General features: G+C 45.2%; 1 protein-coding gene across 2 annotated transcripts; it reads right to left on the minus strand.

The window, feature by feature from the left end:
* Positions 1-318: 318 nt before the first annotated feature.
* On the minus strand, positions 319-27,109 carry ITIH6 (inter-alpha-trypsin inhibitor heavy chain family member 6). Of its 2 annotated transcripts, none has more exons than XM_072124333.1 (14): positions 26,807-27,109; positions 19,748-19,783; positions 15,256-15,410; positions 9,762-9,872; positions 8,515-8,762; positions 8,267-8,436; positions 8,079-8,195; positions 7,544-7,715; positions 5,462-7,009; positions 4,163-4,252; positions 3,605-3,646; positions 3,313-3,426; positions 2,151-2,531; positions 319-1,384 (listed from the first exon to the last, which is right to left on the minus strand). In XM_072124333.1, the coding sequence occupies exons 1-14, from the start codon at positions 26,906-26,908 to the stop codon at positions 1,143-1,145; spliced, it is 3,528 nt and encodes a 1,175-aa protein (XP_071980434.1). In that variant the 5' UTR covers positions 26,909-27,109; the 3' UTR covers positions 319-1,142. The 2 variants fall into 2 exon arrangements, with proteins under 2 accessions (XP_071980434.1, XP_071980433.1); XM_072124332.1 differs by having other exon boundaries at positions 3,605-3,649; positions 26,807-27,097.
* Positions 27,110-27,868: the final 759 nt, after the last annotated feature.

Genomic DNA, 27,868 nt, shown 5'->3' on the forward strand with positions numbered 1-27,868 from the left:
GAGCACCCGGCGTCTGCGCATGCGCAGTAGCGCCGGCCTCGGAGCTACAGCAGGATATTCGCACGAGGGCGCGCAGCTACGAGGAGCTGCGCGCCGAAGATTACCCGGTAGGCGGAGAAACAAGGCTACTGGGGCGTGGAGTAGCCGCGACTAGTAGCCTCATGTCCGGCTACTGCACGCCCCAGTAGCCGCTTAATTAAATTAACATATCAACTGATTAAAGTTTACAAAAGGATAGCCGGGACGTAAGGATTAGCCCAAAAAGGGCTATCCTTACGTCCCATTCATCCACCTACCACCCGTTCTACCTTTATAGGTAGAATCGTGGTGGTAGGTCCCCTTTAATGAAACTGAGCTGCAATACCAGACACACCCTATGGACAGGGGTGGCGCTATTTCTAGATACAGATTCTTCTTTACTATATACAGGGAAGAAAATTGGACAAAATAGAAACATTTTGCACATATAATATGGCCAGAGTTCCCCTTTAAAGTGTTCCCAATTTCATCCCATGTTACAGGAATACAGCAATGTCAGGGCCTGCTGGGAGTTGTAGTTTCTGCCCCTGTTAAGTGACTGCTAGTGTGTTATACAGACCCTCAATTATTCTCATTTCTTCTTTACATTTTATACATATAAGTGTCGTACAGGTTTGCAAATGCACGGCCGGATGCTTAAGAAACAGCGCCACACTAGTCAACAGGTCGTATCTGGTACTGCACGGAAACTTTATAAAAGGGAATTTAGCTGAGCTGCAATACCACACTCTGCCTATGGACAAGTGTGGCGCTGTTGTGTGTTTCAATACCTGTACAACCACTTTAATAAACATTTCTGTCATATAAATATACAAAGACATAATCTTGTTATTATACAAATCTAATCCCGATGGGTCGACGCCAGTCCTGTCCTGTATGACCATTCCATGGCACTTCTGTTCTTGAGATAAGTGCCGTGTCACCGGAGTTTCTGGATTATCGGACGCTAGATTAGAGCAATGTGACTGTATGTAAAGATGTAGCAGAGCTGAGTTTGTCAGTGCGGCACAGATTAATAGTTTTATAACTAGGTGAGTAGTCTACAGCGCACTGAATGCAGCAATCTCAGCTCTGCTACATCTATACGTCCCCCGCTGGAGGTATCACATCTCCTGGAGGTCTGACACCACATAGGAGAGGTAGTTTCCATCTAGGATCTTCTCCACGTCTGTGTGTTTCACCAGCCAACACTTGGACATGTGCGTCTGCGCCGTCGAGTCCTTCAAGGACTTTACCACTAGAGTTGCTGGCGCTGTGTGGTTTCCTCTTCGCAGGGATCCGGAGAGGGTCACATCATTGCCCTGTTTTTGGTCGGTGACCTCTATGACAGCGTTTTGAAATTGTCCTGAAATAGTAAAAATATATATATATATAGCCATGTAAACTCTGATATAATATAGGGAATGATGTCTTACTGCTGGGATCCCCATTGATCATGGAAATGGGGGTCCCTTGTACCCATGGGGCCTGATGCTGCCCTAATACACTTCACATTTGTAGTTCAGCCCCACACAAATAGATGGAACTGGGCTGCAATACTGAGCACAACCACTATTAAACGTGTGGTGCTGTGCTTGGTAATAAGTGAAGATGTCACAGCACTCGACCAAATGCTGAAGTCTCCAGAGTCGATCAATGGAGGGAGAAGATGGTGATCTTAAAGGGCATCTACCACCAGGATGAAGGATTGTATGCAAATGATCCTGGGGGGCTCCAAGCTCCATAGGTGTTAATGGAGCCCGGAGCCTGTCAGGGTAATTTGCATACCGTCTTTCATCCTCGTGGTAGATGTCCTTTAAGGGCTCATTCACACAGCAAAATTCTGGCCAATCACGACCACAATAGAAGTCTATGGCTACCGGTCACATCGGGCGGCCGTGCCACAAAATATAGGGCATGTCCTATATTTTGGCAGATCTGCCTATGGAGGGAGGAGGGGTTAAGAGCGCTCACCCCTCCTCTCCCTGCCCTGTGCTCACCCGGGATCGGGCGAGTACACAGCCGTCTGAGGCATCACTATGCAGTTTGGGGTTAGCGTTAAACCATCTGCTTCTGTAAGAAACCAGTCCAGGGGGTTCACTTACTTTTTTAGTGAATATGTGTGCTCTTACCTAGCAGACCTCCGGAGCTGGTGGACAAGCCATCACCTCTGACTATGTAAAATCCCAGGTGGTTCATCTGCAGGTAGGTCGGATGCTGGTAGCGATGAAACAGGAGCAGCAGCTCCACGTTGCGGCCGATCCACACGGTGATGTTGGCAGAGGGTGAGATCTTGATGGTCAGCCTGGGCTTCCTCAGGAGGGCCGGCCGGGTCACAGGGAGAACCATCACTTTTTCTCCCTTCAGCGTCACAGTCTCCAGAGAGACGTTCACTACGTAATTGAATCGCGGTTGGTTAATGGTGATGGTAATGACATCTAGGTAAGTCCGCAGACGGTTCTCATGGCCGATTCTCGGTGGGGCCTTCATCAAATGTCCATTTACAGTGATACCTGGAGGAAAGATACTGTAATATATCACTGAGGGTATTTTTTCAATAATAGTCTGGGGCTGCAATTCTGGTGATATGTATGCTGAGAACTACTGTATGTCCCCGGGTTATGTGCAAGATAAGTTCTGTAGTTTTGCTCTTAAAGGAAACCTACCTTTTGATTTGATGCATTATGAAGCAAACAAACCTTGAGAATGCTGCAGCTACACTGATGCAGGATCATATCTTGGTTAATAACATTATGATAATGAAGCTCTGTCACTTCTATGACTGGTTCAAGGCTTGTCCTAGCACCTGAGTTATTCTCTGCAGGAGAGGATGATGTAATCTCCGGGTTGTGCCTGAAGGCAGAATAATCAATTGCTGCACCGTCCCCGAGCTGCTGTGTCTGAGTGATCCAGCTCAAGTTGATTAGTCATGTCTTGACTAACCTCCATGTCTAATGAAAAGCTCTGTGTTTATGTAGGCAGCCAGCCTGACCCAGCTTTCCAAAGGTCCTAAATGTTATATAAATGTTATATTCGATTTTTGATCTCTCTAGTCATGGTTCTCCAATGCTGTATCTTGGTTTATTATCTGATCTGTCTCTTGTACAGTCTGATGAATTTGTGAGGACATCTATGATGGTCATCTCTCACCAGGAGAACGTCTAATCTGTTATTGGTGGCCACTCACAATGTTCTTCACCGTGAATGAGGTCATTACACTGCAGGAACTTGGTCAAACCATAAAGGACACAGTGGACCTGATCCCGATGATGGTGTACCATGTATGTCACATACCTGTCGCCCGATCTGAAAGGAGCTTCAGGATGTCTCCTGGTCGTCCATCCAAAGTGAAGCACAACTTCTCCCGGATCTGAGGCAAGTTGACCACAAAGTGAGGGTCACCATCCACTGCGACAACACAAGGAATTTGTCAGTCAACTGTCAATTTTTGTAGATTATGTCCTATGGACACTGTCACAACTTCATGGATGGGAAGAGGCCACGCATAAAATCTGTGATCTGATATTAGTGACAAAATGCTGGGAATTTGTAATAAAATATATAAGAATTTATTAGAAGTTCTCACCGGAAGACATGAAAGTCTGAAGTCCTGGCACTCCACGGGAGGTAACTCAGACATAGAAGGAAAAAATACAACATAAAGAACTGAGAAAGATAATTTTACACCTTATTATACGGTTGGAACCAAACTGCAATACCAGACATGGCCTATACACAATAGTGGCGCTGTTACTACATTGCAACTTATTTTTCTAGACTAGTACCCTGACTCTAATCTAGGGCTGACCATGGACTATATATGAACTACACATATACCATAGTGCCTCCTATTGTACGGTTTAGGAACTGTACAAAATTATTAAATAGAAATTTTGCATGCTACTTAATGTAGGCATCATATAGCCACCGTATGGCGGCATTACTATGTGTACATACATATATTATATATAGTATGATACCCTATGAAAGCAGCCCCCACTTGTTTGCCTAAGGGTCTTCATAGATTTAGGAGCCTGTAACACCATAGAGCAGTCAACTTGCTATTTTATCCTCATTATTAAGCCTCAAGACCCAACTCCTGAAGAAGTGACGATATTGAAACCCCATGGACTCCAGTACTCACCAACATAGTCCATATCTGGTCCATCTATTAAGTCTTCCAGGTCAAAGTCCAACTCTATTTCCTCTATGTTTGAGCCTTCATACAGACCCCCTGCAAAATTAAGACGCCATATTTAAGTCTCACTCGTGGCGGCTTCTCTGCTGCGAATAAGTTACAACACTATTATGTACATGTATGATATTCATTAGATTCCTTGTGGTCTTGGTGCATGATCTAGATACCTTATCCGAAAAAAGCTTTGAAATCTCAGAAACCCTAGATAAACTGTGCTGCAATACCAGGCACTGCCTGAAGACAAAGGTGGCACTATTCATAGGAGAAAAAAAAACTGGACCCTTTCCTTAGTCTCTGACTGAAGATACGTGTTTACGGGCTCTTGAAGGTGGCAAAACTTTTGGAGGATTTTTGTGCTACAGAATGTATTTAGCTAGGAATAGGCACCACGTGCAAATACGCAGAACCATCTTGTGGTTTGCAAATTAGCGCTTAGGATGTTCATATAATATGCGCTACCTCCATGCTCTGACAGTTGTTTGTTTCTTTTGCAGGTGGGCATGCTCCAATAATCTGCTCCTCTGTGCCAATGATGCCCTGAGATCCTCCTGCGGGCGCCAGTGTTTACCTCTTCTTTCATGACCACTAGGATGGGTTTGGGCAGAGTCCACTCTAAAGGGACATTCATCAGATGTGATCTCCATCAACATCTGCACATAATTTTAAATATTCTTTATTAATCCTCACACTGCTGTGCTCTTAGCTCTGCATAGAAATACTCCACATCCCTTTACTTTTGCTATTGCTGACTGCTGTAGTATTCAACCAGAAGCCTACAACTGCTGTTACTCACACCAGTGGGGAGGACTATGATGAGGCTCAATGCAGAGAGCTAAGAACACAGCAGTGTGAGGACAAGAACATGGTGGAGAAGTTATAATCATGTAATATACAGCCCAGAAGTATGACCAAGCAGCTCATCTTCCATGCATGAGCTGCTTACAGTTCTATGCAAATCAAAGACTCCCCCAAAAGGAAGGCATCCGAAGACAGCTTTGAGGTTCTTGCCCCTCATCAGTGCAGGGCAGGGTCCAGATTGGGGAGATAAGAAGTCTTATATGCAGCTCCGTGTATGTTCCGCTCTCAGTTTTAGGGAAGTCTATGGTTAGTTTGACACAAGATAATTTACATACCTTTTCCCATGATTCCTTGCCCGAAAATAATTCTCTGGATCTGTTGAGTGAGACCCCGTACCCTACAGCAATATATATGTAAGACGAGTCATTACTTTATAGACATAATTACCTAATGTCTCCTCAAAATAGCTGTAAACTGGAGGAGGATTCAGGGATTCCACAAAAGTTGAATAGGAGAAGGTCCCGGGTAGCAGTTCAGTATCTTCAGGAAGTATCAGAAGCCTCAGGGAAGTCGGGTTGATGGGAAAAGATGTCGAAAATGCTGTGTTTAGGGGCTCTTGTCCTCCATCCCCATCCTGTTCTTCAAGAGTGGTCAGACTAGTAGAAGAAGTAGTAACATTACTAGTTGTCTCTGGTGTGGGCTCAGTAGTTGAGATGATGGATCCTCTACTTTGGACTATTGAGATGTTTGGAATTTCAGAATCCAAGGAAGTAGAGGATGGTTTCTCTGTTTTGGAGACAGCAGCTACTGTTGGTATAAAAGTACTGGGGTGTAGTGTGCCGGTTGGGGAATTTAGGGTAGTATGGTGGAAATTTGAGTGAGTAGTTGGAAATAATCCAGTAGAGGAGGCCATAGTTGTTATCTTTCCGAAGACACTAGTCGTGGTAGTTCCAAGAGTTGGACCTTTGGTTCCTGTAACCTGAGAAATTGTCGATGGTCTTGAAGTGGTTGGTCTACTTGTGCTTAACTTGGCTGTTACTGGAACTCTGGAAGTTTTATTGGTTGGTCTTGTAAGTCTAGAAATTGTAGTGGTCTTGACTTTTACTGGAGGAATACTAGTTGTGCTAGATGCTGTGATATGGGAAGTCATGGCATTAGCTTGAGCTGTAGAACTTGGCACTGAAGTAGTAGATGTAGTGGTCACTGGAGTTGTTCTAGGCTCATCTGGATCATCAGGCTTTACCACGATCAGGGAAGTGACTGGGGTCACAAAATTATACTTGAGGGACAAATTGGTGGCTTTTTCAGTGAGTATCTTTCGCGCTACGGTATCATTTGCCTTGAACCTCGCCTGTAGCAAGTCCTGAATGGTGAAATAGGCCCAAAGCCTTTGGACAAACCACTGAATTTCATCCACATTGCCTGAACATCCAAAACTGGTTTGTGTGGCATTGTCCTCCACCGTGATGTCATTTTCTAAGCTGATCTTCTCTTTCTGGTCATGGGCGGTCATCCGTACTTGAAGGTTCTTAGAGCCAGATTTTAGTTTTCCGGTGACGACCAACTCTGAGCCTTCGAAATAATTTGGGAAAAGGGTCTGTGTTACATTTTGAGCTGTTTCTCCAAGATAAGCCAACTCGATATCAAAAAGAAGAGGACTTGCTATCTCGTCGTAAAAGCCCTTGAGCTGCAGCGTGGCATCAGAATACTCGTAGATGCGTCGTGCTATGCCGCGGTTCTCCAGAGATAGTCTACGCATCAGGTTGTAGTCGGCATCCTCGCCAAATGCCAAGCAGAAGAGTGAGGTGGTTCCTTTGAGGGCCTTTTGAGCATTCTGAAGTATTCGGGTGGCCACTGTAACGCCCGACGTGGCCTCTCCATCAGTCAGGAATATGATGAGAGGAATCTTCCGCTTTGTCCCACCCCTCTCTTGTTTAGATGATGTCTGATTGAAGATAGAAGCAGCAGCCAGGATAGCGGCGTTAATATCAGTCCCTGAAGAGACATACAACATTAGTTTTTGTCAGCCCATCTATGATATCAAACAGCACCATGTAATACCTTATTTCCCCTGTGGGGGCGCTGCAGGTGAATAACACTAGCTGAAGCATTTCCTGTTCACTAGAGTCCAAATTTCTTTTAGGAGGACAAATCCTTTAAGAATTAACCTAAAACTTGAAATGCAAGCAGGAACTCTTGGCATGTAGGCCGGGAGTCTGTAACGAGTTGCTATGTACATCTCTATGTGGTAACTCCCTGCACCTGGCTGAAGTTTTCCAGGTAGACATAAGTAAATTTTACAGCTCTTTCCTCCTCCATAGTCATACAAACTTTGAAGATTCCCTTCAAACCCATAAATCCGAGAGAAGCTGCTTGGCCCTCTCTTCCTAGACATGGAACACATGGAGTTTGCTCTCCTCCTTTCCAGAATAAACACCCCAATATCCTTCTACATTTTCCAAAGATTCATGACTTTTTTGAGGTCTTAACCTTAACATCTCAGCACTTTGGTGAAGTCATTGCACTTACATCCGTCAGCTTCAATCTTGCTCACATATTCCTTAGCGCTCTTGATGTTCTGATATGTTGCCTGGATGGAGGTGCCGGGTTTCCAAACTTTCACCACATCTGAGAAGGTGATAATATTGAAGGAGTCATCTCGGTGGAGGTCGTTTAGGATGACGTGCATTGCGCTTTTTGTCTGAAAGAGCAGAAATAAAAAATGTGATGAGTATGGTGGTAACCATTTGGGCAGACATGTCCTGCTTTACAAGCAGAAACCAGTGCCGGGGTTAATCAACTTTTGAGCTGAATAGTCATTTGGTTTTTAGGATAGCTTTGTAGCCCCCACAGATGGACTTACTTCACTATATACTGATGTTGTACTTGGCTAAAAGATAGTGATTTTGTAACTGTCAAGGTTGACCTATCATAAATCCCAGTGCATAGAGCAGGAGACAGGATTTATGATACTTAGACTGCCAAACATCAAAGGAAATCTGCAACACAAAGTTGAAATTTCTTGAAAACTTTGGAGAAACAAATCATCACCCCAAAAATTTACCTGTTTAATTTTGGTGCCAAACATTGACCCACTGACGTCTATAACGAAGATCACATTCTTCTGGATAGAGGGAAGTCCGCGTGGAGCGAAGTAGTGAACAAAATATCCGTTGTAGATCTGATTGAAAAACAAGAAATATGGTGAATGACTTCACTGAAAGTCTAGGAGACAACATTTCCGTAACTCACCTGCACATCACCTGCAAGGTCTTTCAAGGTCACGTCATACTGGATGACAAAATCAGCAGCAATCCCAGAGTTGGATTGGGCAGCCTGTTCCTCGGGGGTGGGCTGGAATGTGATTCGTGCACAGTGTTGGGTCTTCTCTATCTCAGTAGAAGGAGGTGCTCCTGCTTCACCTGTAGGAACCACAGATACTTTGCAACCAACATCTATCGATTTGGTGTGATTGTAGCTATTTAGATATTTACACCCACCTCGTACGTTATTGGTAAGCAGTCGACTGGAGCGCAGAGGTAGCACTCGAACATACTCTATCCCTGTTCTTTCAGAGATTGTCACCTGCACAGTGAGGTTCTGGACGACCTGACCCGGCCTCACACTCACTGAGTGCTCATATTTCCCAAGATGTCTTTTCAGCAGTTCTTCATAGGTCAACGTGAAGGTGATTTCTCCACCAGCTTCTACGTTCATAGAAACACGGAACTTCTCTGTTTCTCTATCTCTGTAACATATACAGAAAGTTATCCATGAGTCGTAATCCTTAAAGGAACTACTCTATCATTATAGGCTTTTCTTAGAGTAAAGTCTTCTCAATGGTCAACTAGTCCACAATTTGCTACCCTTGGAGATCAACTAATTTCCTCACGGGAGGTGCTTTTTTACCGTTCCTTGAAATAAATGGGTGCCCATGGAGATTGAGGGTCTTTAAGACCTATAGTTGCATTACCAATGGGTGTTCATGGAGATTGAGGGTCTTTAAAGAGAACCCGTCATGCAAAATAACCCCCCTAAACTAAATATATTTTCATAAACTGCCATTAGAGAGCATTGCATCTATCCCTTCATTGTCCCTCTACATGCCTGTAAACCTAAGCAATGAGGTCCTAAAGCTGTATGCAAATGACCTGTGAAATGTCCAATGAAGCATTAGCATATTCAAGCTGTCCACTCTATTCATGAGTGGGAGGCACAGCCACACCCCCAGTGCATGACTGACAGCCTGTGTAATGATGTGAGGCTGTATAATGATGTGCTTCCTGGTGCTGGTGGCCACGCCCCCTGCAGCCTGTGTGTGCATGTGTGTGTGTGTTTAGGAGAGATACAGCAGCTCCAGGCAGCCATGTTACAGCAGAACATGTCAGGTACACGTGTAGCTGATGTCTGTGTCTCTCACCTGTATATTAGGAGGATGCAGCATGTCAGCAGATGCAGCACACACACCAGCAATGCTTTACTATACATTACACACAGACATGAGCAGGGGGAGGAGAGGGGAGGGGTAACAGGGGTGACATCACTGCCTCTGACCATGTGACCAGCCTCATTTACATAATAAAGAATAGATGATTTTACAATGATTAATGTATGAAATAACTAGATAAAGGCTGGGATGGGATCCTTGTGAGCTGCTCCAACAGCTAGTAGTGACAGGACAAGTGACACAGACCTGATGACAGGTGTTCTTTAAGACCTATAGTTGCATTACCACATGTGTTCTTACCTCGTCCCAACATGAGCGGTGGTCTTTCCCTGACGTCTTGCTTCGTCATACATCTTTTTGGCCTGGTGCTTTTCCTTGACCTCCGCTACATGGGTCTTACCATTTACTGTGCTGGAAATACAGAACTATGTGTTATCAGATTTAAAGTGATTTACAAAACTCCCTAAAGCATTTTAAATTAGTGGAGGGTCTAATAACCAAATCAAGACCTTCATCTGCCTTAGAGCTGTCTCCACCTCTGGAGGACTCCACATTTCTATTGAGTACGAATAGGTGGAATATAATACTTAGTTTCCCCTGTAGTGGTGCTGTGGAGCAATATAAAACTTTCTGCTTTTTACCATAGAGTGTAGCTTATCACTGGAGGTTTCAGCAGCAAGTACATTAATGATAATCTTGAGACTTAAGAATACGTTTCAAGAGGAATCCACTTATTTCAAGATATCTCAACTGTACATTGGGGTAGTCCAACTAACTGAGTATCCCTTTAAAGAAGATCTTTTTCCACTTTAGATTTGTCTATTTTGTTTATTAATATATTCCTTTACTTTAACAATTCTGAATGAACTATTTTGGAAAATTATAATGTTGGAACAAAATCAGTCCTTGTCAGGCTCAGAGGTTGTGGATCCTCTGAACCACTGCGGACGATGGCACAAGCCACTACCTGGGACCGGAGTCTAAGTGGTACCCGCTTTTCACCAGAGCCCGCCGCAAAGCGGGTTAGACAAGCTGCGGCCTGGTACCACCAGGTCGTTCCACAGGCGGGACTTGTCCGCAGTGGCAGCCATGGTCGAGGTACAGAAACGGCATGCAATCTCGTAGTCGGGGACAGGCAGGAGGTCAGGACGGGCAGCACAGGTTCGGAGTCAGAGACGTAGCAACAGGTCAGGGCAGGCAGCAAAGGAGCGATGTCAGAAACGGAACCAGGGTCACAACGGGAATTCACAAGAAGAGCACAAGGCATCAGAAAAGCTTTCTCTAGGGCGCTAGGCACGAAGATCCGGCAGGGGCTTGCAGGTAGAGGCAGGCTTAAATAGATTCTGCAAAATGGCCAGTGCCAATTAATGGCGCGCTGGCCCTTTAAATTTCGAGAAGTGACCGCGCACGTGCCCTAGCATTCAGGGCCCCACGCGCACGGCGGAAGGGAGCAAGCCGGGGAAGGTAGGCAGCGATGGTGGCGCGCTGGCGGGGGCAGAGAAGCACGGGTGAGCCCGCGACCAGCGATATGGGTCGCGGGACCACCCGTGACAGTCCTAGTACAGTCTTATATTATCCAATCAGTCATGAGACACACCCCTTTGACAAAAGGGGATCATAACACCCACTTGTGAATTTATTCGTAAATTAAAACTTCATAAACCAGGAATAAGCAACATAATAAAAGATGATGGGTTCGATTCCCACCCAGGTCAACATCTGCAAAGAGTTTGTATGTTGCATGTGTGTGTGGGTTTCCTCTGGGTCCTCCAGTTTCCTTCCACACTCCAAATCACACTGGTAGGATAGTGGGAGAAGAGAAAAAACAAAAGCAGGCAACTACGTCTTCTGCACAGAATGCACTTATTAAAACACAACAGTCCAAATTCAGACCCTTATCAAGTTGCTTCTGGTGGTGCGCTCCTCAAGAACAACCAGGTATACAAAATCCAATCCAGGAAAAGAAACAGACGGGTCACTCACCAAAAATGCAGTCTTTATTCATGCCAGCAGGGTTACAACGAGAGGTGCCGGGCACCTCTCGTTGTAACCCTGCTGGCATGAATAAAGACTGCATTTTTGGTGAGTGACCCGTCTGTTTCTTTTCCTGGATTGGATTTTGCACACTGGTAGGATGATTACATTGTGAGCCACCATGGGGACAGGGACTGATTTGTCATACTTTGTGCAACGCTGCGTAATCTGTGTGCGCTATATTAATAAAGAATTATTATTATTATGCTCCGGAATTGTTATTCTACGGGGAATACAAGTGTTTACTAGAACAGACATGTCAGGAGAGGTAAAGGGTCCACTTTAAGTGAACAGACCACCCATCCTTCAAGTAAAATTAGGACAGTCGGCATTCAGGATGTTCATTATAGCTCGGAGAGTATTTTTGTTGTTGTCCAGGCCGCATCTGATTAAAAGGAACAATCCTATTCCCGGTGGTAATTTACGATCCAGCACACTGTGTCCTGAACTCTGCTGATCCCAGGAGTCGGTGGGATTCATTCATGATGGACGCGAGGACACAAACATCTCAAATTGGTCATCTTTGCCCCTGACATTGCAGCCCATGTCTTGTATAGAGGAGAATACAGCGGCCCCTCTGTCTCCGGGTCTCCAGGCAAGCTGAAGTCTCCGGGAGACACGCATAGACGGGCCGCCAGCGTAAACTGAAGGAGGACAGGAGCCCGCCAAGATTAACTTGGCTGCCGTGACAAAACCTTCCCTTGTGACAGGGAGCTGTGTGCGGGGAGGACTTGCACCATTTCTTTCCTCTTTTCTGTTTATTCTTGGGAAGTTTCCAAGCTTCACATCAAAACCCGAAGATATTTCCGAAATATTATTTCACGGCCAACATCAGCAAAGTCGGAAGAAGATGGCAGCAACTTTCTCCTTCTTAGTAATACATAGGGATAAGCCTACTTACATCTCACCAACACATCTAGAGGGTCTAATATGACTCCCCAGGGGACACAGATGTAATAATGTACTAGGCTCATAAATGCACAGAATTTCACCTGTGAGAGCAGCAGTTTGTGCTCCGGAGCTGCGCTTCCTACTGTAACTAGAAAAGGAAGTTGACTATGGGAAGCATAACAATCAGCTTTAAATGTTTTCATACAGTTTCCGGGGGCATTGTAAAGGAACAACACCAAGTGCTATAGTTTATGGTCACGTGTCAGGAGAGCCGTCACATCGCTTAAAGGGCATCTACCACCAGGATGAAGGACTGTATGCAAATGAGCCTAAGGGGCTCCAGGCTCCATAGGTGTTGCATGGAACATTTGCATACAGTCTTTCATCCTGGTCCTTGAGGGAGCGTTCAGTTTTTTGATGCCCAAACCAGGAATGGAGTGAGTAGCACTTCTTAATCATTAGTCCTCACCCATTATGATCTATACCTACTTTTGGCTTCAAAATACTGCATCTGAAAAACTGAACGGCTGGCTGCACCCTTAAGGCTTTCATACAACTTTCCATTCTTGAGCCCCCACCTGACTGTATATTGTACTCTGCACCTCTTCTATACATACTGAACTTACTTTTTGTAGTGAAGTCTCTCTTTTTCAATTTTTGCTACAATTATTCCTCTTGATATTTACATTCCTCCTGGTATTTCCTTCTCTTTACTTTGCTATCAATTCTATGATGCCTCAACACAGTATTGTATGAGCAGACAGAGACAGAATCATCTCTGTCAACTGTAATTGTTCTCTAGTCTCCATCATGTGAGTATACAGTCAGGGAAGCTCAGATGTCAGCCGCATTTGTACCTATATGCCTCTCAACGATCCCAGATTTAGCGGGACAGCCCTGGAATTCAGGTTTCACCCTGAAGTGGTTGTCCGAGAGATTTAAATAACTGAGTCATGTGGCCAGGGGGGAACACTTATAAAATAAACATGTACTTACCTCCATGACCCTCTCTCTGTGTCGTGCCCCTGTTTGTTTACAGGGGCATAGGAAATGGCCTCAAAGCAGCTTCTGGCCAGCCACGACCACCCGTCACCATATCCCAGCGCCTGATACTGTGCAGGGACTGGGGATACATGGGCATGCCGAGCCAGTCAGAAGCTGGTCATGTAAACAAACATGGGTACGGCATGGAGAGACCATGGTGCAAGACACCGGGAGGGAGGAGTTAAGCAGCCCCTGGCCACATCGCTCGATTTTCTATATCTCTCGGACAACCCCTTCAATGGTAAGCTGGGAGGCGCAATGTGATAACATCATTCATACACAAATCACACTGAAGGGAAGGAGGACTACCATGAGGGAACCAGGAAAGGTAAGTATAAGTTTATATTATTATTGTACAACAAAAGGGTGAGGGCACATTGGGGCAGATTTACTTACCCGGTCCATTCGCGATCCAGCGGCGCGTTCTCTGCGGTGGATTCGGGTCCGGCGGGATTCACTAAGGCAGTTCCTCCGACGTCCACTAGGTGTCGCTGCTGCGCTGAAGAGCATCGGAATGCACTGAAGTTCACCGAGCCGGGCTGAGTGAAGGTAAGCGCTTGTCGAGCGACACTTTTTTTAAAAGAATGCAACAGTTTCTCCGAATCCGTCGGGTTTTTTTATGGCCACGCCCCCCATCGCCCATTGCCGATGCGCCACAATCCGATCGAATCCGATCCGTTTTGCTCCGAAATCCCGGGCAATACAGGGAAAATCACGGCAAAACGGAAAAATTCGGTTAACCCATCGCAAAAACGCGAATCGGGGCCCTTAGTAAATGACCCCCAATGACTTTTCTAAATATATGTGGACTGAATATATTAGGCCTGCAGACAGTGGCGTAACTAGGAGAGACAGGGTCCCCTAGCAGGCCACTGCATGGGGCCCCCCTTCCAACTTAAAAAATATGCATATTAGTATACTCACACATATAAATACACTCATGTGCACACACAGCATATACACACACATACAGTGCCATATGCAACATACTCACATACAGTGTATACACATCACAGATACTGCATATATACTTCACAGTATATGTTATATGCATATAATGCTGGACATGTGCAGTACAGTATGGATATAATGGTGCACATCCTCCATTCTTTATTGTGTCAGGTCAGGTGACGGGGGCCCCCTGACATTGCAGCCAGAGCGCCTGCTATGGCTGCTACCGCTGTAGTTACGCCCCTGCCTGCAGATCTGCCTCTATACAGAGCTTGCCCAGAGCTTGCCCCAGCAGCCAACCTTCTTCTCCAGCCATAGGACCTGGGCTGTAAGCTACGCCAGACTACATCTAAGCACTAGCTATCTCGGACCTGGGAGATCCACTACCACAGCCTGTTACCGTTGCTGTGTTGGAGTTTTGGAAGAAAGAGACTGTGAGTTTGATGTTCATATCCCCTTTCTCCATGTATGATCCCTGGCTGCCACTAACATCATGGGCCTCCTCTTTACCATTTGCCAGGGGATCATTTCACCACAAGAGTGCCCCAGGGGGAACTCTCCATCGTATTGCATCCTCTTCTTGCATCTCTTCGCTGGCCTTGCCCTGGCATGGAAGAGGCCTGTTCCACCTGGACCAAGCTAACCATGCCCTAGGCCGCTCTAAACCAGCCACTCAGGTACCAGGGGAATTCAGTTGCCCCAACACCAAAAGGTCAGTCTCCAGTGGCAGGATGTGGCATAGTCCATCATACAGGGGGTTCTGGTGCAGTAACAGGGGACGCATGGATCCTCATAGACTTATAAGATGCAGAATCATCCTGCTGCTAGGAAACCATCACAACCATAGAGATAGAAATAGCAGTAATGCACTTACAGTGTAAAGTTAGATATGAATGCGGAGCTGGGTAATTCCAAATCAAAGATGGCTTCCTTTGACTCCTCATGAGGGTTGACCATTACAGTCTGCACCTTGGTGAAGGCATAGCGGGAGACTATGGTGGACTGGATGCAGAGGCTGCTGATCGTCAGCTAGGAGACATTGGAGACATGGAAATCAATACATGGTTTATTGTTCAGGGTAGCAGTTTGTTCTTCAGAGCTGTACTTCATATTTTAATAGCAAAAAATATGTTAACTTTATTGTTAACTTTGTTGAAGGAAGCTCAGTTGACACAATTTTTTTGGGGCACTCATCATGGTGGTCTTGTCTCCAAAAGACACATAAAGTGGCCATATCACATGTAAAATATCTAGGAGCCCAGTAGATGTGGGAGCACTCCAATGGACTTCAGGAGGTTGTCCCATTATTCAGGACTGTATACGCCCATAGAAAGGCAGCTGCACACATAGGGGCACATTTACTTACCCGTCCCGTTGACGCCGCCGATCCAGGATGTCCAACGAGGATTCGGAGCTGCCGCGATTCACTAAGATCGTGCGTCCAATTTCCTGTATGTGCAGCTTTCCCGCTCAGGTCCGCCGGAGTTCACCTTCTTCTTCCCAGTGCATGTAAGTGCTGATCTTGCAACACAATTTCATGTTTAAATTCCGAGGTTTGTCCGAATCCGTCGGATCATCCGACGACCACGCCCCTCGATTTTTGTGTCGCATGAAAGCCGGCGCTGATGCGCCACAACCGAATCGCGTGCGCCAAAAACCCGGGACAATTCCCGAAATATTAAGGAAACCCAACGGAAATGCGCCCGACGGACCCTTAGTAAATGTGCCCCACAGTGTATTACTTTTTTCTCTGAGAATTGTGACGTGTGTACCTGTTTCTGGCGCAAAACCTCTGCGCTGTCCCTTCCAGACTGAGCCCTTTCTTCCATTTCCATATGTTTAAGCTCTCAGACATTTGTCTATGAAGAACATGAGCGTCCTCCAGCCTCCACTCCCCAGAGTCAGAGGAAGCATTAAAACACCCGCATCCTTCACTGTGACTTCATTACACACAGCCCTGGAAAATCATATGCCGGTCCAAGCTCTTAAAGACTAAGGATTATGACCTGCAGTTCCCTTAGGCTCTCCAGGGATTAGGGGAATATTTTATATTGCTACGTATTTTCTGCCTGAGGAAATGCCTGTTTTCACTGACACCCTGCAATTATATTCATGCACCAGGTAAGGCAGGATGAGCACTTCTATAGGTCCTGGCTAGGTATACTGTGACAGCAGAGGTGCTTCTGGTACATACTGGCAATCAGGGCTATCTTCAGAGGTAGGAAATTAGTTGATGGACATAAGGGGGTCATTTACTAAGGGCCCGATTTGCGTTTTCCCGACGTGTTACCCGAATATTTCCGTTTTGCGCCGATTTTCCCTGTATTGCCCCGGGTTTTTGGCGCACGTGATCGGATTGTGGCGCATCGGCGCTGGCATGCACGCGACGGAAATTGGGGGGCGTGGCCAAACGAAAACTCGACGGATTCAGAAAAAACGCTGCATTTAAAAAAAAAAAGTGCTGCTCGGCACGCGCTTACCTTCACTCAGCCCAGCTCGGTGTACTCCAGTGTGTTCTGATGCTCTTCAGCGCAGCGACATCTGGTGGACGTCGGAGGAACTGCCTTAGTGAATCGCCGGAAGACCCGAATCCACCGCAGAGAACGCGCCGCTGGATCGCGAATGGGTCGGGTAAGTAAAGGTGCCCCAATGGGGCAGATTTATCAAGCTGTCTAAAAGTTAGAATATTTTTAGTTGCCCATGGAAACCAATTACAGTTCCCCTTTAAAGTATTCATGAGCACTGGTAAAATGAAAGCCGAGCTGTGATAGGTTGCCATGGGCAACTTAGAACATTCTTACTTTTAGACAGCTTGGTAAATCTGCCCCATTAGGTTTCATTGGGTGTCATGTACAGTCTTCAACTTTATTGTTCTGCTCCTCAGAATTAGGATTGATGTACATAATGTATACATAGCCCAATGGCGCCTCTTTAGGTGTGTCCTCCGCAGTCGCTCCTCTACAGCACCCTATGGGCGGTAAGTGTAAAATGTCACCCCCGTTACTGATCGGACATCATAAGTGTTATACAGTTCTCCACCTTCACTAGGAAATTCCTGATACATCACTTGAAGATATTACTAGGATATCCAAAAAGAAAGGGCCTTTCATGAGTGAGAACTCCTGACAGGAAACCTTCTATACAAGGTAATGGAGCCACGGAAAATAGTGCCCCGGCTATTGCTTTATTAGTTACTAGTAAACTCAGCTCAGATGGGAATAGTAGTAGTAAGATGAAGTAGTAAGACTCATATCCTTCTAGTAGTGACATCATCATAGTATGATACTATACGGCTACCATCAACCCACTGTGGACTATGGACATTGGGCAATGCAGGGGTAACAGGAAATGAATCGATGGCCTATTCTGGTATCATAAGGTCTCTGACACTCACCATCTTCTTCCCGGTGCATGTAAGTGCTGATCTTGCAACACAATTCTCTTTTTAAATTCCGCGGTTTGTCCGAACCCGCGTGCGCCAAAACCCGAGGCAATTCTGTGCAAAACGGCGCAAATTGGATATATTCGGAATTGCGGCCGCAGGACCCTTAGTAAATGTGCCCCAGTGTCTGGTATGCAAGGTCCACGGGCCCTATAAAGGGCAGTCTGGGTAACTCTGTGCCTTTTATACTTCCTTCTTTTGCTAGGACTTGGCGACTGCCAGGCAAAATCAGGTTGAAGTAGGTAAGTGCCAGCAGCTGCCACCATTACGTTTCCAACATTGAGTTCTTATTCTAAAAGATTTGGAACTGAACCCGTTCCTCATGTCTATTTATAGGGTACAGCGGGACAGTGGGGAACCTTAATGATTAGGACTTTACCTCCCGGCCCGGACCACAGGGTTACTGTATAAACATCCTGCCCACCTCACATTCCTGCCATGTTTCTCTTAGATGAAGGGTGCACGGATCTATGCGAGAGGCAGTATATAAGCCAGTACTGTATATACAGAATAACCATCAAGATACATGAGGAGATGCTTAGAAAAAATATTTCTCTGCTGATGTCACCCCTTTAATTCTAATTGATGATAATTTCTCTGCTGGTTTCATCAGGAACATACATGTAGAGAAAAGCAAAGTTAACCATTGAACTGCACCAGCATCTCCACCCACCTCCCTTTAATGAGTGCCAAAGGGGCCCTAGAGCACCGTCCTACTGGTCAGTCCAAATCCATCCCCAGAGGAAAAATAGCCTAAAAAAGGAATATATGGGTCATAAACATAAAGTTTAGGTTGTCAAGAGGTTTTCTACCTTACATTTCCCTTTGATCGGTCATCAGTATCCATGGTGGTCCAAAACTCAGGACCATACTGATCAGCAAACATGAGCTGATTCCGGACCAGCACAGTGAACAAAGCTGGAATAAAAAAACACTCCAGTATCTGTGCAGTGGTCATTTTGTGTTACTGCAGCTTCACTTGAGTGGGAGCTGGAGTTGCAGTTACCTGGCCTGACCACTGCACATAGAATGGGGCTGTTCTTTCAGGACTGGATGCAGCCAGGTCACCTGGTCAATAGCAGTAACAACTGATTCCCATGTTAGGGGGGGGAAATACACTAGGCAGGGCCGGATTAAAGGAGGGGCTCATGGGGCTCGAGCCCCTGGGCCCCCACCACTTTCAGTTTTTAAGGGCCCCCACCACTTTCCAACAGTCAGTGACTTAGCTCTGCTCTGTGTCTCTGTGTGCAATGCGCAGCGGCCCGTGGCCGCCCGCAAAGCACATAGGGGTCTAGGATGACAGCTGTGTCAGTGAGACACAGCTGACTTCACTGGGGGAGATCGCCGAAATCGCCATTTTCTACAGGGGACTGGCAGCTAAAGTCTACAGGGGGCTGGTGGCTGTATGCTACAGGGGGCTGGTGGCTTTATACTACAGGGGGCTGGTGGCTTTATACTACAGGGGTCTGGCAGGCTATATACTACAGGGTTCTGGCATGCTATATACTACAGGGGGCTGGCAGGCTACATACTACAGTGGGCAGGCAGGCTATATACTACAGGGGGCTGGCTGGCTAAATACTACAGGGGGGCTGGAAGGCTATATACTACAGGGGGGCTGGCAGGTTGTATACTACAGGTGGGCTGAAAGGCTTTATAATACATGGGGCTGGCTGGCTATATAGTACAGGGGGCTGGCAGGCTATATACCTCCAAAAACATTGTTGGAAGGGCCCCCACCAGTTTGCGCCCAGGGGCCCCCACCACCCTTAATCCGGCCCTGACACTAGATATATACCATATTTTACGGCACATGGAAGGTGGAGCCTGATTGGATCGCAGAACCGTTAAGTTCCGCCCCCGAGGATTCTGTTGGAACAACACATCATGTTTAAACCATATCAGTAGCAATTTTATTTCCTACCTCAGTTTTGGTCACTCGGGTCTGACGCTTGAATCTCTACAGGAAAAAAAATAAATAATTTTTTTTAATTTTCTTTGATTTATCCCTTCATAACTATCAATATAGGACCTGGCCTATTTTCCTGGTAATTATGGTACATTCCTGCGCATGTATTATGTAGATACTGTTTTAGCTTATGTGTTCTCATTGGGCCATAACAAGTAACAATTACAAGCTAAAAACTCCTCCATTTCCATCATTTATAACAAATCCCCTCCGGTCCCGGCTCCGGAGCTGTTACTGGTAAACACAAGCAAAGCCTGGGAACGTGCCAGGAAATCATTTACTATACCCGGGAGATGGAGAAGTAAGAAGATCTGGTAACACTCCTCAGTTACAGGACCATCTAGGAAAATAATACAAATTTTTATTTTTTTTTGTAAAAAAACTTTAAAGTTGTAATTCGGTATGGATATATATGCAGCTTGTTAGCAGTTACTTGAGGGTTTGGAGAACTCCTTTAATATATAGTTGCCCTCTGTGTGTAACCTCTAGCTCCGGGTCAGGGATGAATTTGTTGATTCTGCACAAATAAATAATCCAGTCTATGTACATGATGTGACCTGTTATCTGAGTATCTAGCAGCACTAGTGTCTCCAGTCTCTGTCCATGAATTTGCAATCTGCTCAGTGCTGATTGGTGGAAACCTAGCTGCTGTGACTCATTCCCCATACCTTCTCCATAGACTGCTGTGTAATCTGACACCACAGGGATCTTATCTATTGCTAGAATGGATTTCAGATTAAAAAGCAGGGAGAACAATGATAAGCGTTAAAGTAAGTGGAGCAAGGGTACCCGGGCCGCGAGCACTGTGGCCACTACCAGAGAGCAGTAGCGGGGCCCCCTACCATCCTGCCTGCCCCATCTCCTTCTGGGGCGTTGTGACATTGATATGACTCCAAGTATTATCCCTGTACCATCACTGTGTGTATTATCCCTGTACCATCACTGTGTGTATTATACCTGTACTGTGACATCACTGTGTGTATTATCCCTGTACTGTGACATCCCTGTGTGTATTATCCCTGTACTGTGACATCACTGTGTGTATTATCCCTGTACTGTGACATCACTGTGTGTATTATCCCTGTACTGTGACATCACTGTGTGTATTATCCCTGTACTTTGACATCACTGTGTGTATTATCCCTGTACTGTGACATCACTGTGTGCATTATCCCTGTACTGTGACATCCCTGTGTGTATTATCCCTGTACTGTGACATCACTGTGTGTATTATCTCTGTACTGTGACATCACTGTGTGTATTATCCCCTGTACTGTGACATCACTGGATAGTATCCGTGTACTGTGACATCACTGTGTGTATTATCCCTGTACTTTGACATCACTGTGTGTATTATCCCTGTACTTTGACATCACTGTGTGTATTATCCATGTACTGTGACATCCCTGTGTGTATTATCCCTGTACTGTGACATCACTGTGTGTATTATCTCTGTACTGTGACATCACTGTGTGTATTATCCCCTGTACTGTGACATCACTGGATAGTATCCGTGTACTGTGACATCACTGTGTGTATTATCCCTGTACTGTGACATCACTGTGTGTATTATCCCTGTACTGTGACATCCCTGTGTGTATTATCCCTGTACTGTGACATCACTGTGTATTATCCCTGTACTGTGACATCACTGTGTATTATCCCTGTACTGTGACATCACTGTGTGTATTATCCCTGTACTGTGACATCCCTGTGTGTATTATCCCTGTACTGTGACATCACTGTGTATATTATCCCTGTACTGTGACATCACTGTGTGTATTATCCCTGTGCTGTGACATCACTGTGTGTATTATCCCTGTGCTGTGACATCACTGTGTGTATTATATCTGTACTGTGACATCACTGTGTGTATTATCCCTGTACTGTGACATCGCTGTGTGTATTATCTCTGTACTGTGACATCACTGTGTGTATTATATCTGTACTGTGACATCACTGTGTGTATTATCTCTGTACTGTCACATCACTGTGTGTATTATCCCTGTACTGTGACATCACTGTGTGTATTATCTCTGTACTGTGACATCACTGTGTGTATTATCCCTGTACTGTGACATTGCTGTGTGTATTATCCTTGTATTGTGACATCACTGTGTGTATTATCCCTCTACTGTGACATCACTGTGTGTAATATCCCTGTACTGTGACATTGCTGTGTGTATTATCCCTGTACTGTGACATCACTATGTATATTATCCCTGTACTGTGACATCACTGTGTGTATTATCCCTGTACTGTGACATCGCTGTGTGTATTATCTCTGTACTGTGACATCACTGTGTGTATTATCCCTGTACTGTGACATCACTGTGTGTATTATCTCTGTACTGTGACATCACTGTGTGTATTATCCCTGTACTGTGACATCACTGTGTGTATTATCCCTGTACTGTGACATCACTGTGTGTAATATCCCTGTACTGTGACATTGCTGTGTGTATTATCCCTGTACTGTGACATCACTATGTATATTATCCCTGTACTGTGACATCACTGTGTGTATTATCCCTGTACTGTGACATCACTGTGTGTATTATCTCTGTACTGTGACATCACTGTGTGTATTATCCCTGTACTGTGACATCACTGTGTGTATTATCTCTGTACTGTGACATCACTGTGTGTATTATCCCTGTACTGTGACATCACTGTGTGTATTATGCCTGTACTGTGACATCACTGTGTGTATTATCCCTGTACTGCGACATCACTGTGTGTATTATCCCTGTACTGTGACATCACTGTGTGTATTATCCCCGTCCTGTGACATCACTGTGTGTATTATCTCTGTACTGTGACATCACTGTGTGTATTATCTCTGTACTGTGACATCACTATGTGTATTATCCCTGTACTGTGACATCACTGTGTGTTTTATCTCTGTACTGTGACATCACTGTGTGTATTATCCCCGTCCTGTGACATCACTGTGTGTATAATGCCTGTACTGTGACATCACTGTGTGTTTTATCTCTGTACTGTGACATCACTGTTTGTATTATCTCTGTACTGTGACATCACTGTGTGTATTATCTCTGTACTGTGACATCACTGCAGCAGCTGAGATGTGTATTTGGTGGTTCTGCAGCAGCTGAGGTGTGTATTTGGTGGTTCTGCAGCAGCTGAGGTAAGTATTTGGTGGTTCTGCAGCAGCTGAGGTGTGTATTTGGTGGTTCTTCAGCAGCTGAGGTGTGTATTTGGTGGTTTTGTAGCAGCTGAGGTGTGTATTTGGTGGTTCTGCAGCAGCTGAGGTGTGTATTTGGTGGTTCTTCAGCAGCTGAGGTGTGTATTTGGTGGCTTTGCAGCAGCTGAGGTGTGTATTTGGTGGTTCTGCAGCAGCTGAGGTGTGTATTTGGTGGTTCTGTAGCAGCTGAGGTGTGTATTTGGTGGTTCTGCAGCAGCTGAGGTGTGTATTTGGTGGTTCTGTAGCAGCTGAGGTGTGTATTTGGTGGTTCTGTAGCAGCTGAGGTGTGTATTTGTGGTTCTGCAGCAGCTGAGGTGTGTATTTGCTGGTTCTGCAGCAGCTGAGGTGTGTATTTGGTGGTTCTGTAGCAGCTGAGGTGTGTATTTGGTGTTTCTGTAGCAGCTGAGGTGTGTATTTGGTGTTTCTGTAGCAGCTGAGGTGTGTATTTGGTGTTTCTGTAGCAGCTGAGGTGTGTATTTGGTGGTTCTGTAGCAGCTGAGGTGTGTATTTGGTGGTTCTGTAGCAGCTGAGGTGTGTATTTGGTGGTAATGCAGCAGCTGAGGTGTGTATTTGGTGGTTCTGTAGCAGCTGAGGTGTGTATTTGGTGGTTCTGCAGCAGCTGAGGTGTGTATTTGGTGGTTCTGCAGCAGCTGAGGTGTGTATTTGGTGGTTCTGTAGCAGCTGAGGTGTGTATTTGGTGGTTTTGTAGCAGCTGAGGTGTGTATTTGGTGGTAATGCAGCAGCTGAGGTATTTGGTGGTTTTGTAGCAGCTAAGGTGTGTATTTGGTGGTTTTGTAGCAGCTGAGGTGTGTATTTGGTGGTTCTGCAGCAGCTGAGGTGTGTATTTGGTGGTTCTGCAGCAGCTGAGGTGTGTATTTGGTGGTTCTGTAGCAGCTGAGGTGTGTATTTGGTGGTTCTGCAGCAGCTGAGGTGTGTATTTGGTGGTTCTGTAGCAGCTGAGGTGTGTATTTGGTGGTTCTGCAGCAGCTGAGGTGTGTATTTGGTGGTTCTGTAGCAGCTGAGGTGTGTATTTGGTGGTTCTGTAGCAGCTGAGGTGTGTATTTGGTGGTTCTGCAGCAGCTGAGGTGTGTATTTGCTGGTTCTGCAGCAGCTGAGGTGTGTATTTGGTGGTTCTGTAGCAGCTGAGGTGTGTATTTGGTGTTTCTGTAGCAGCTGAGGTGTGTATTTGGTGTTTCTGTAGCAGCTGAGGTGTGTATTTGGTGGTTCTGTAGCAGCTGAGGTGTGTATTTGGTGGTTCTGTAGCAGCTGAGGTGTGTATTTGGTGGTTCTGTAGCAGCCGAGGTGTGTATTTGGTGTTTCTGTAGCAGCTGAGGTGTGTATTTGGTGTTTCTGTAGCAGCTGAGATGTGTATTTGGTGTTTCTGTAGCAGCTGAGGTGTGTATTTGGTGGTTCTGTAGCAGCTGATGTGTGTATTTGGTGGTTCTGTAGCAGCTGAGGTGTGTATTTGGTGGTAATGCAGCAGCTGAGGTGTGTATTTGGTGGTTCTGTAGCAGCTGAGGTGTGTATTTGGTGGTTCTGCAGCAGCTGAGGTGTGTATTTGGTGGTTCTGTAGCAGCTGAGGTGTGTATTTGGTGGTTTTGTAGCAGCTGAGGTGTGTATTTGGTGGTAATGCAGCAGCTGAGGTATTTGGTGGTTTTGTAGCAGCTGAGGTGTGTATTTGGTGGTTTTGTAGCAGCTGAGGTGTGTATTTGGTGGTTCTGCAGCAGCTGAGGTGTGTATTTGGTGGTTCTGCAGCAGCTGAGGTGTGTATTTGGTGGTTCTGCAGCAGCTGAGGTGTGTATTTGGTGGTTCTGCAGCAGCTGAGGTGTGTAGTTGGTGGTTCTGTAGCAGCTGAGGTGTGTATCTGGTGGTTCTGCAGCAGCTGAGGTGTGTAGTTGGTGGTTCTGTAGCAGCTGAAGTGTGTATTTGGTGGTTCTGTAGCAGCTGAGGTGAGAGAGAGGCAGTTATGGAGCAAATTCTCCCTACTGTCTATGTGCAGTGTATGGGAGACATCATATTAGCTGGTCTCCAGCCACCAGCTCTGAGACAACTGAGAATTAAAGACTGCAAAGGGGAAAACTGCTAAACAGTGCAGGATACATGTCATATAATGTCCTCGTCTGTACCAAGTTATTAAAAAGGATGGGCAGGATTTAGTGGTAATTGCAGTATATCTATAATTTTAGTGTAAAGATGATACAGATAAAGAATAAACTCTGTTCATTTCACTATTGGTCTATACATGCTCCTGCAATATTATATTAGAAAATGGGGCAGATTTACTTACCCGGCCCATTCGCGATCCAGCGGCGCGTTCTCTGCGGTGGATTCGGGTTTTCCGGCAATTCACTAAGGCAGTTCCTCCGACGTCCACTAGGTGGCGCTGCTGCGCTGAAGTTCCCCGAGGCCCGCCGGAATGCCCTGAAATTCACCGGCCTATTCCTGGTGAAGGAAAGCGCAAGTCCCGCGACACTTTTTTTTTTTAAATGCGCCGTTTTTTCCGAATCTGTCGGGTTTTCGCTCGGCCGTGTCCCCCGATTTCCGTCGCGTGCATGCCAGCGCCGATGTGCCAAAATCCGATCACGTGCGCCAAATTCCCAGGGCAAATTCCCACGGAAATATTCGGGTAACACGTCGGGAAAACGCGAATCGGGCCCTTAGTAAATGACCCCCATTGAGTTTGCTTTGGAATCAAAGTTTTCTTTAGCACCTCCGCAGGATAAAGGAAGCATTACACACTTATAATATAAAATCAATATTCAGGCAGTGTATAATACAGGTGTACAATGTCCTCCAGAGCAAGGGGTGAAGGTTTATTATTCTTGTCATATTCCCTTTGTAAAATGTAGGAAAACTGGGAATTGGTTTCCTAGGGGAATGTTCACATGATGGAATCGTCATTCAAATTTTATCATGAATTTTGTGCCAGGCTCTTTGTCAAGTCTCCTTCCTATTTGCAATGGTAATACATTGCTGTTAACCGTATGGAACTACAATCCTTATGGAATAGTGACTTGGATTGAGACGAGTCCTTGTGTGGATCCGCAGCAGATTTACAGCAGAAATCAGAGGATCAGTTACCTATTTCTGCAGCAGAGACATTTAGCCATGTGAACAAATTAAGTTAACCCTTTAAAGATGCCTGGCCAAAAGTAATCTAATACCTTATAATAATACACATACAAGCAGTCCGCAGGTTAAATACAAGATAGGCTCCATAGGTTTGTTCTTAAGTTGAATTTGTATGTAAGTCGAAACTGTATATTTTATAATTGTAGATCCAGACAAAAAATGTTTGGCCCCAGTGATAATTGGAGTTTCAAAATATTTTGCTGTAATTGGATCAAGGATTATCAATAAATCTTCATTACAGACACCTTACAGCTGATCATTGCAGTCTGGGACAATAGTAAAGCATCCAGAAAGCTTCACCAGAGGTCACACTGGGCAGAAGGGGTCCGTCTTTAACTAGGAGTCGTCTGTAAGTCAGGTGTCTTTAAGTAGGGGACCGCCTCTATATATATTATAATAATAAATAATAATAATACAATAATAATTTAATAATAAATAATAATAAAAATAATAATAAAATCCTCCCAAACTAATAAGTATAATGAATTCTGATAAGTCCTGCAAAGTCAGGATCCAATCATGAAGCAATTTGGAGGAAGACATGTTTTAAAGGTAAGGTCAAAAATCTCATAAAAATTCCATAACCTTCCCAAAATTGGGGAAAAAATCCCCCAAATAGTTGTATTATATATACTATAATGTCTTCTAACCAGCAGAGTGGCAGGATGACTTACCTCCAGGTAAGGACTTGTCCGGCTCTTCTGATCAGTGAAGGTCACATCCATAAGGGACAGGAGCACCATAAGTAGAAAGTAAGTTCTTGATAAGTTCCCCATAGCTGACACTTAAAAGCTGTAGGTGATAGATCCGAGGAGCATCACTAGGAAGCCTCTGCTCTTTGAGTTGACTCCGTGCGGATGGACTTTCCTTTGCACTTTTAAACCTAGAGTATTTTTTCTTTCGGGTGTTAAGGTCTATAAAAGATGCATTCATTCCTTTACAAGCCATGATTGTCCAGATGAGTTAGGCTCGGGACGCTTAATTGGAGACAGGCCAACTTCTTCCAAACCTTCCCCCCCGCACTAAATGAAACCAAAATATTTGGAAGTTCAGCCCAGTTTCTGAAGTGTGTCAATAGCTCTTTAAATGAAGTCAAATACATCAAAGGGTCGGAGGGAAGGTCGGCAGCTACGAGGGGTATTTACCTATTTACTGCTGGGTCACATCTGACAACTGCCCTCTCTACCATTCAGGAGATTAGTGGTCGCAGCCTCTTCACAAGGTGCCCAATCCAAACCGCCATGATCCGAATATATACTCCTCTGAACCGGATTTTTTTTTTGGTATTTTTAGATTTGTTCCTGTGGAAAAATAAATTTTGAGGCTAGTTGAGGCGTAGTAAAAACTTTTGAAGAAGACTTTATTGGGTTGCATCGCACACTATAAATATGGATGTGCTTTGCAGGAGTAATCTAGAGGGGCAACATTCAAACAGTAGAATATGTGGCATTTCTGGGGACACCCTAAATAAAAGACTCCCCTCAACCAGATCTTGTGTGCATTAAAGTGAACCAGTCACCAGGAATGTAATTTTTAGCTGGTAACAGGTCGCAATAGCCTAAGCTAGTCCCTTTTAGGGACCGAGTGCCCAATCTGCAACCCCAAACCCTCATTTTTCGCGAGGTGCCAACCAAAAATAAAGCAGTAACTTATTGCTCCCTGTTCTTCAACAACGTTCAATCATACTGGCCTCCTGAGGACAGCAACATAGTAGAAAAAAAGATGGAAAATTTGTA

This window comes from Engystomops pustulosus, chromosome 9, assembly GCF_040894005.1.
Source record: "Engystomops pustulosus chromosome 9, aEngPut4.maternal, whole genome shotgun sequence".
In the NCBI taxonomy this organism is placed as follows: Eukaryota; Metazoa; Chordata; class Amphibia; order Anura; family Leptodactylidae; genus Engystomops; species Engystomops pustulosus.

Coding starts and splice junctions, on each gene's coding strand:
- ITIH6 (XM_072124332.1), bottom strand. CDS start 26,908: ATGGGGAACTTATCAAGAACTTACTTTCTACTTATGGTGCTCCTGTCC. Junction 8,437..8,514: donor GCTTACCAATAACGTACGAG/GTGGGTGTAAAT, acceptor TGGTTCCTACAG/GTGAAGCAGGAGCACCTCCT. Junction 2,532..3,312: donor CCTTTCAGATCGGGCGACAG/GTATGTGACATA, acceptor TCTTTCCTCCAG/GTATCACTGTAAATGGACAT.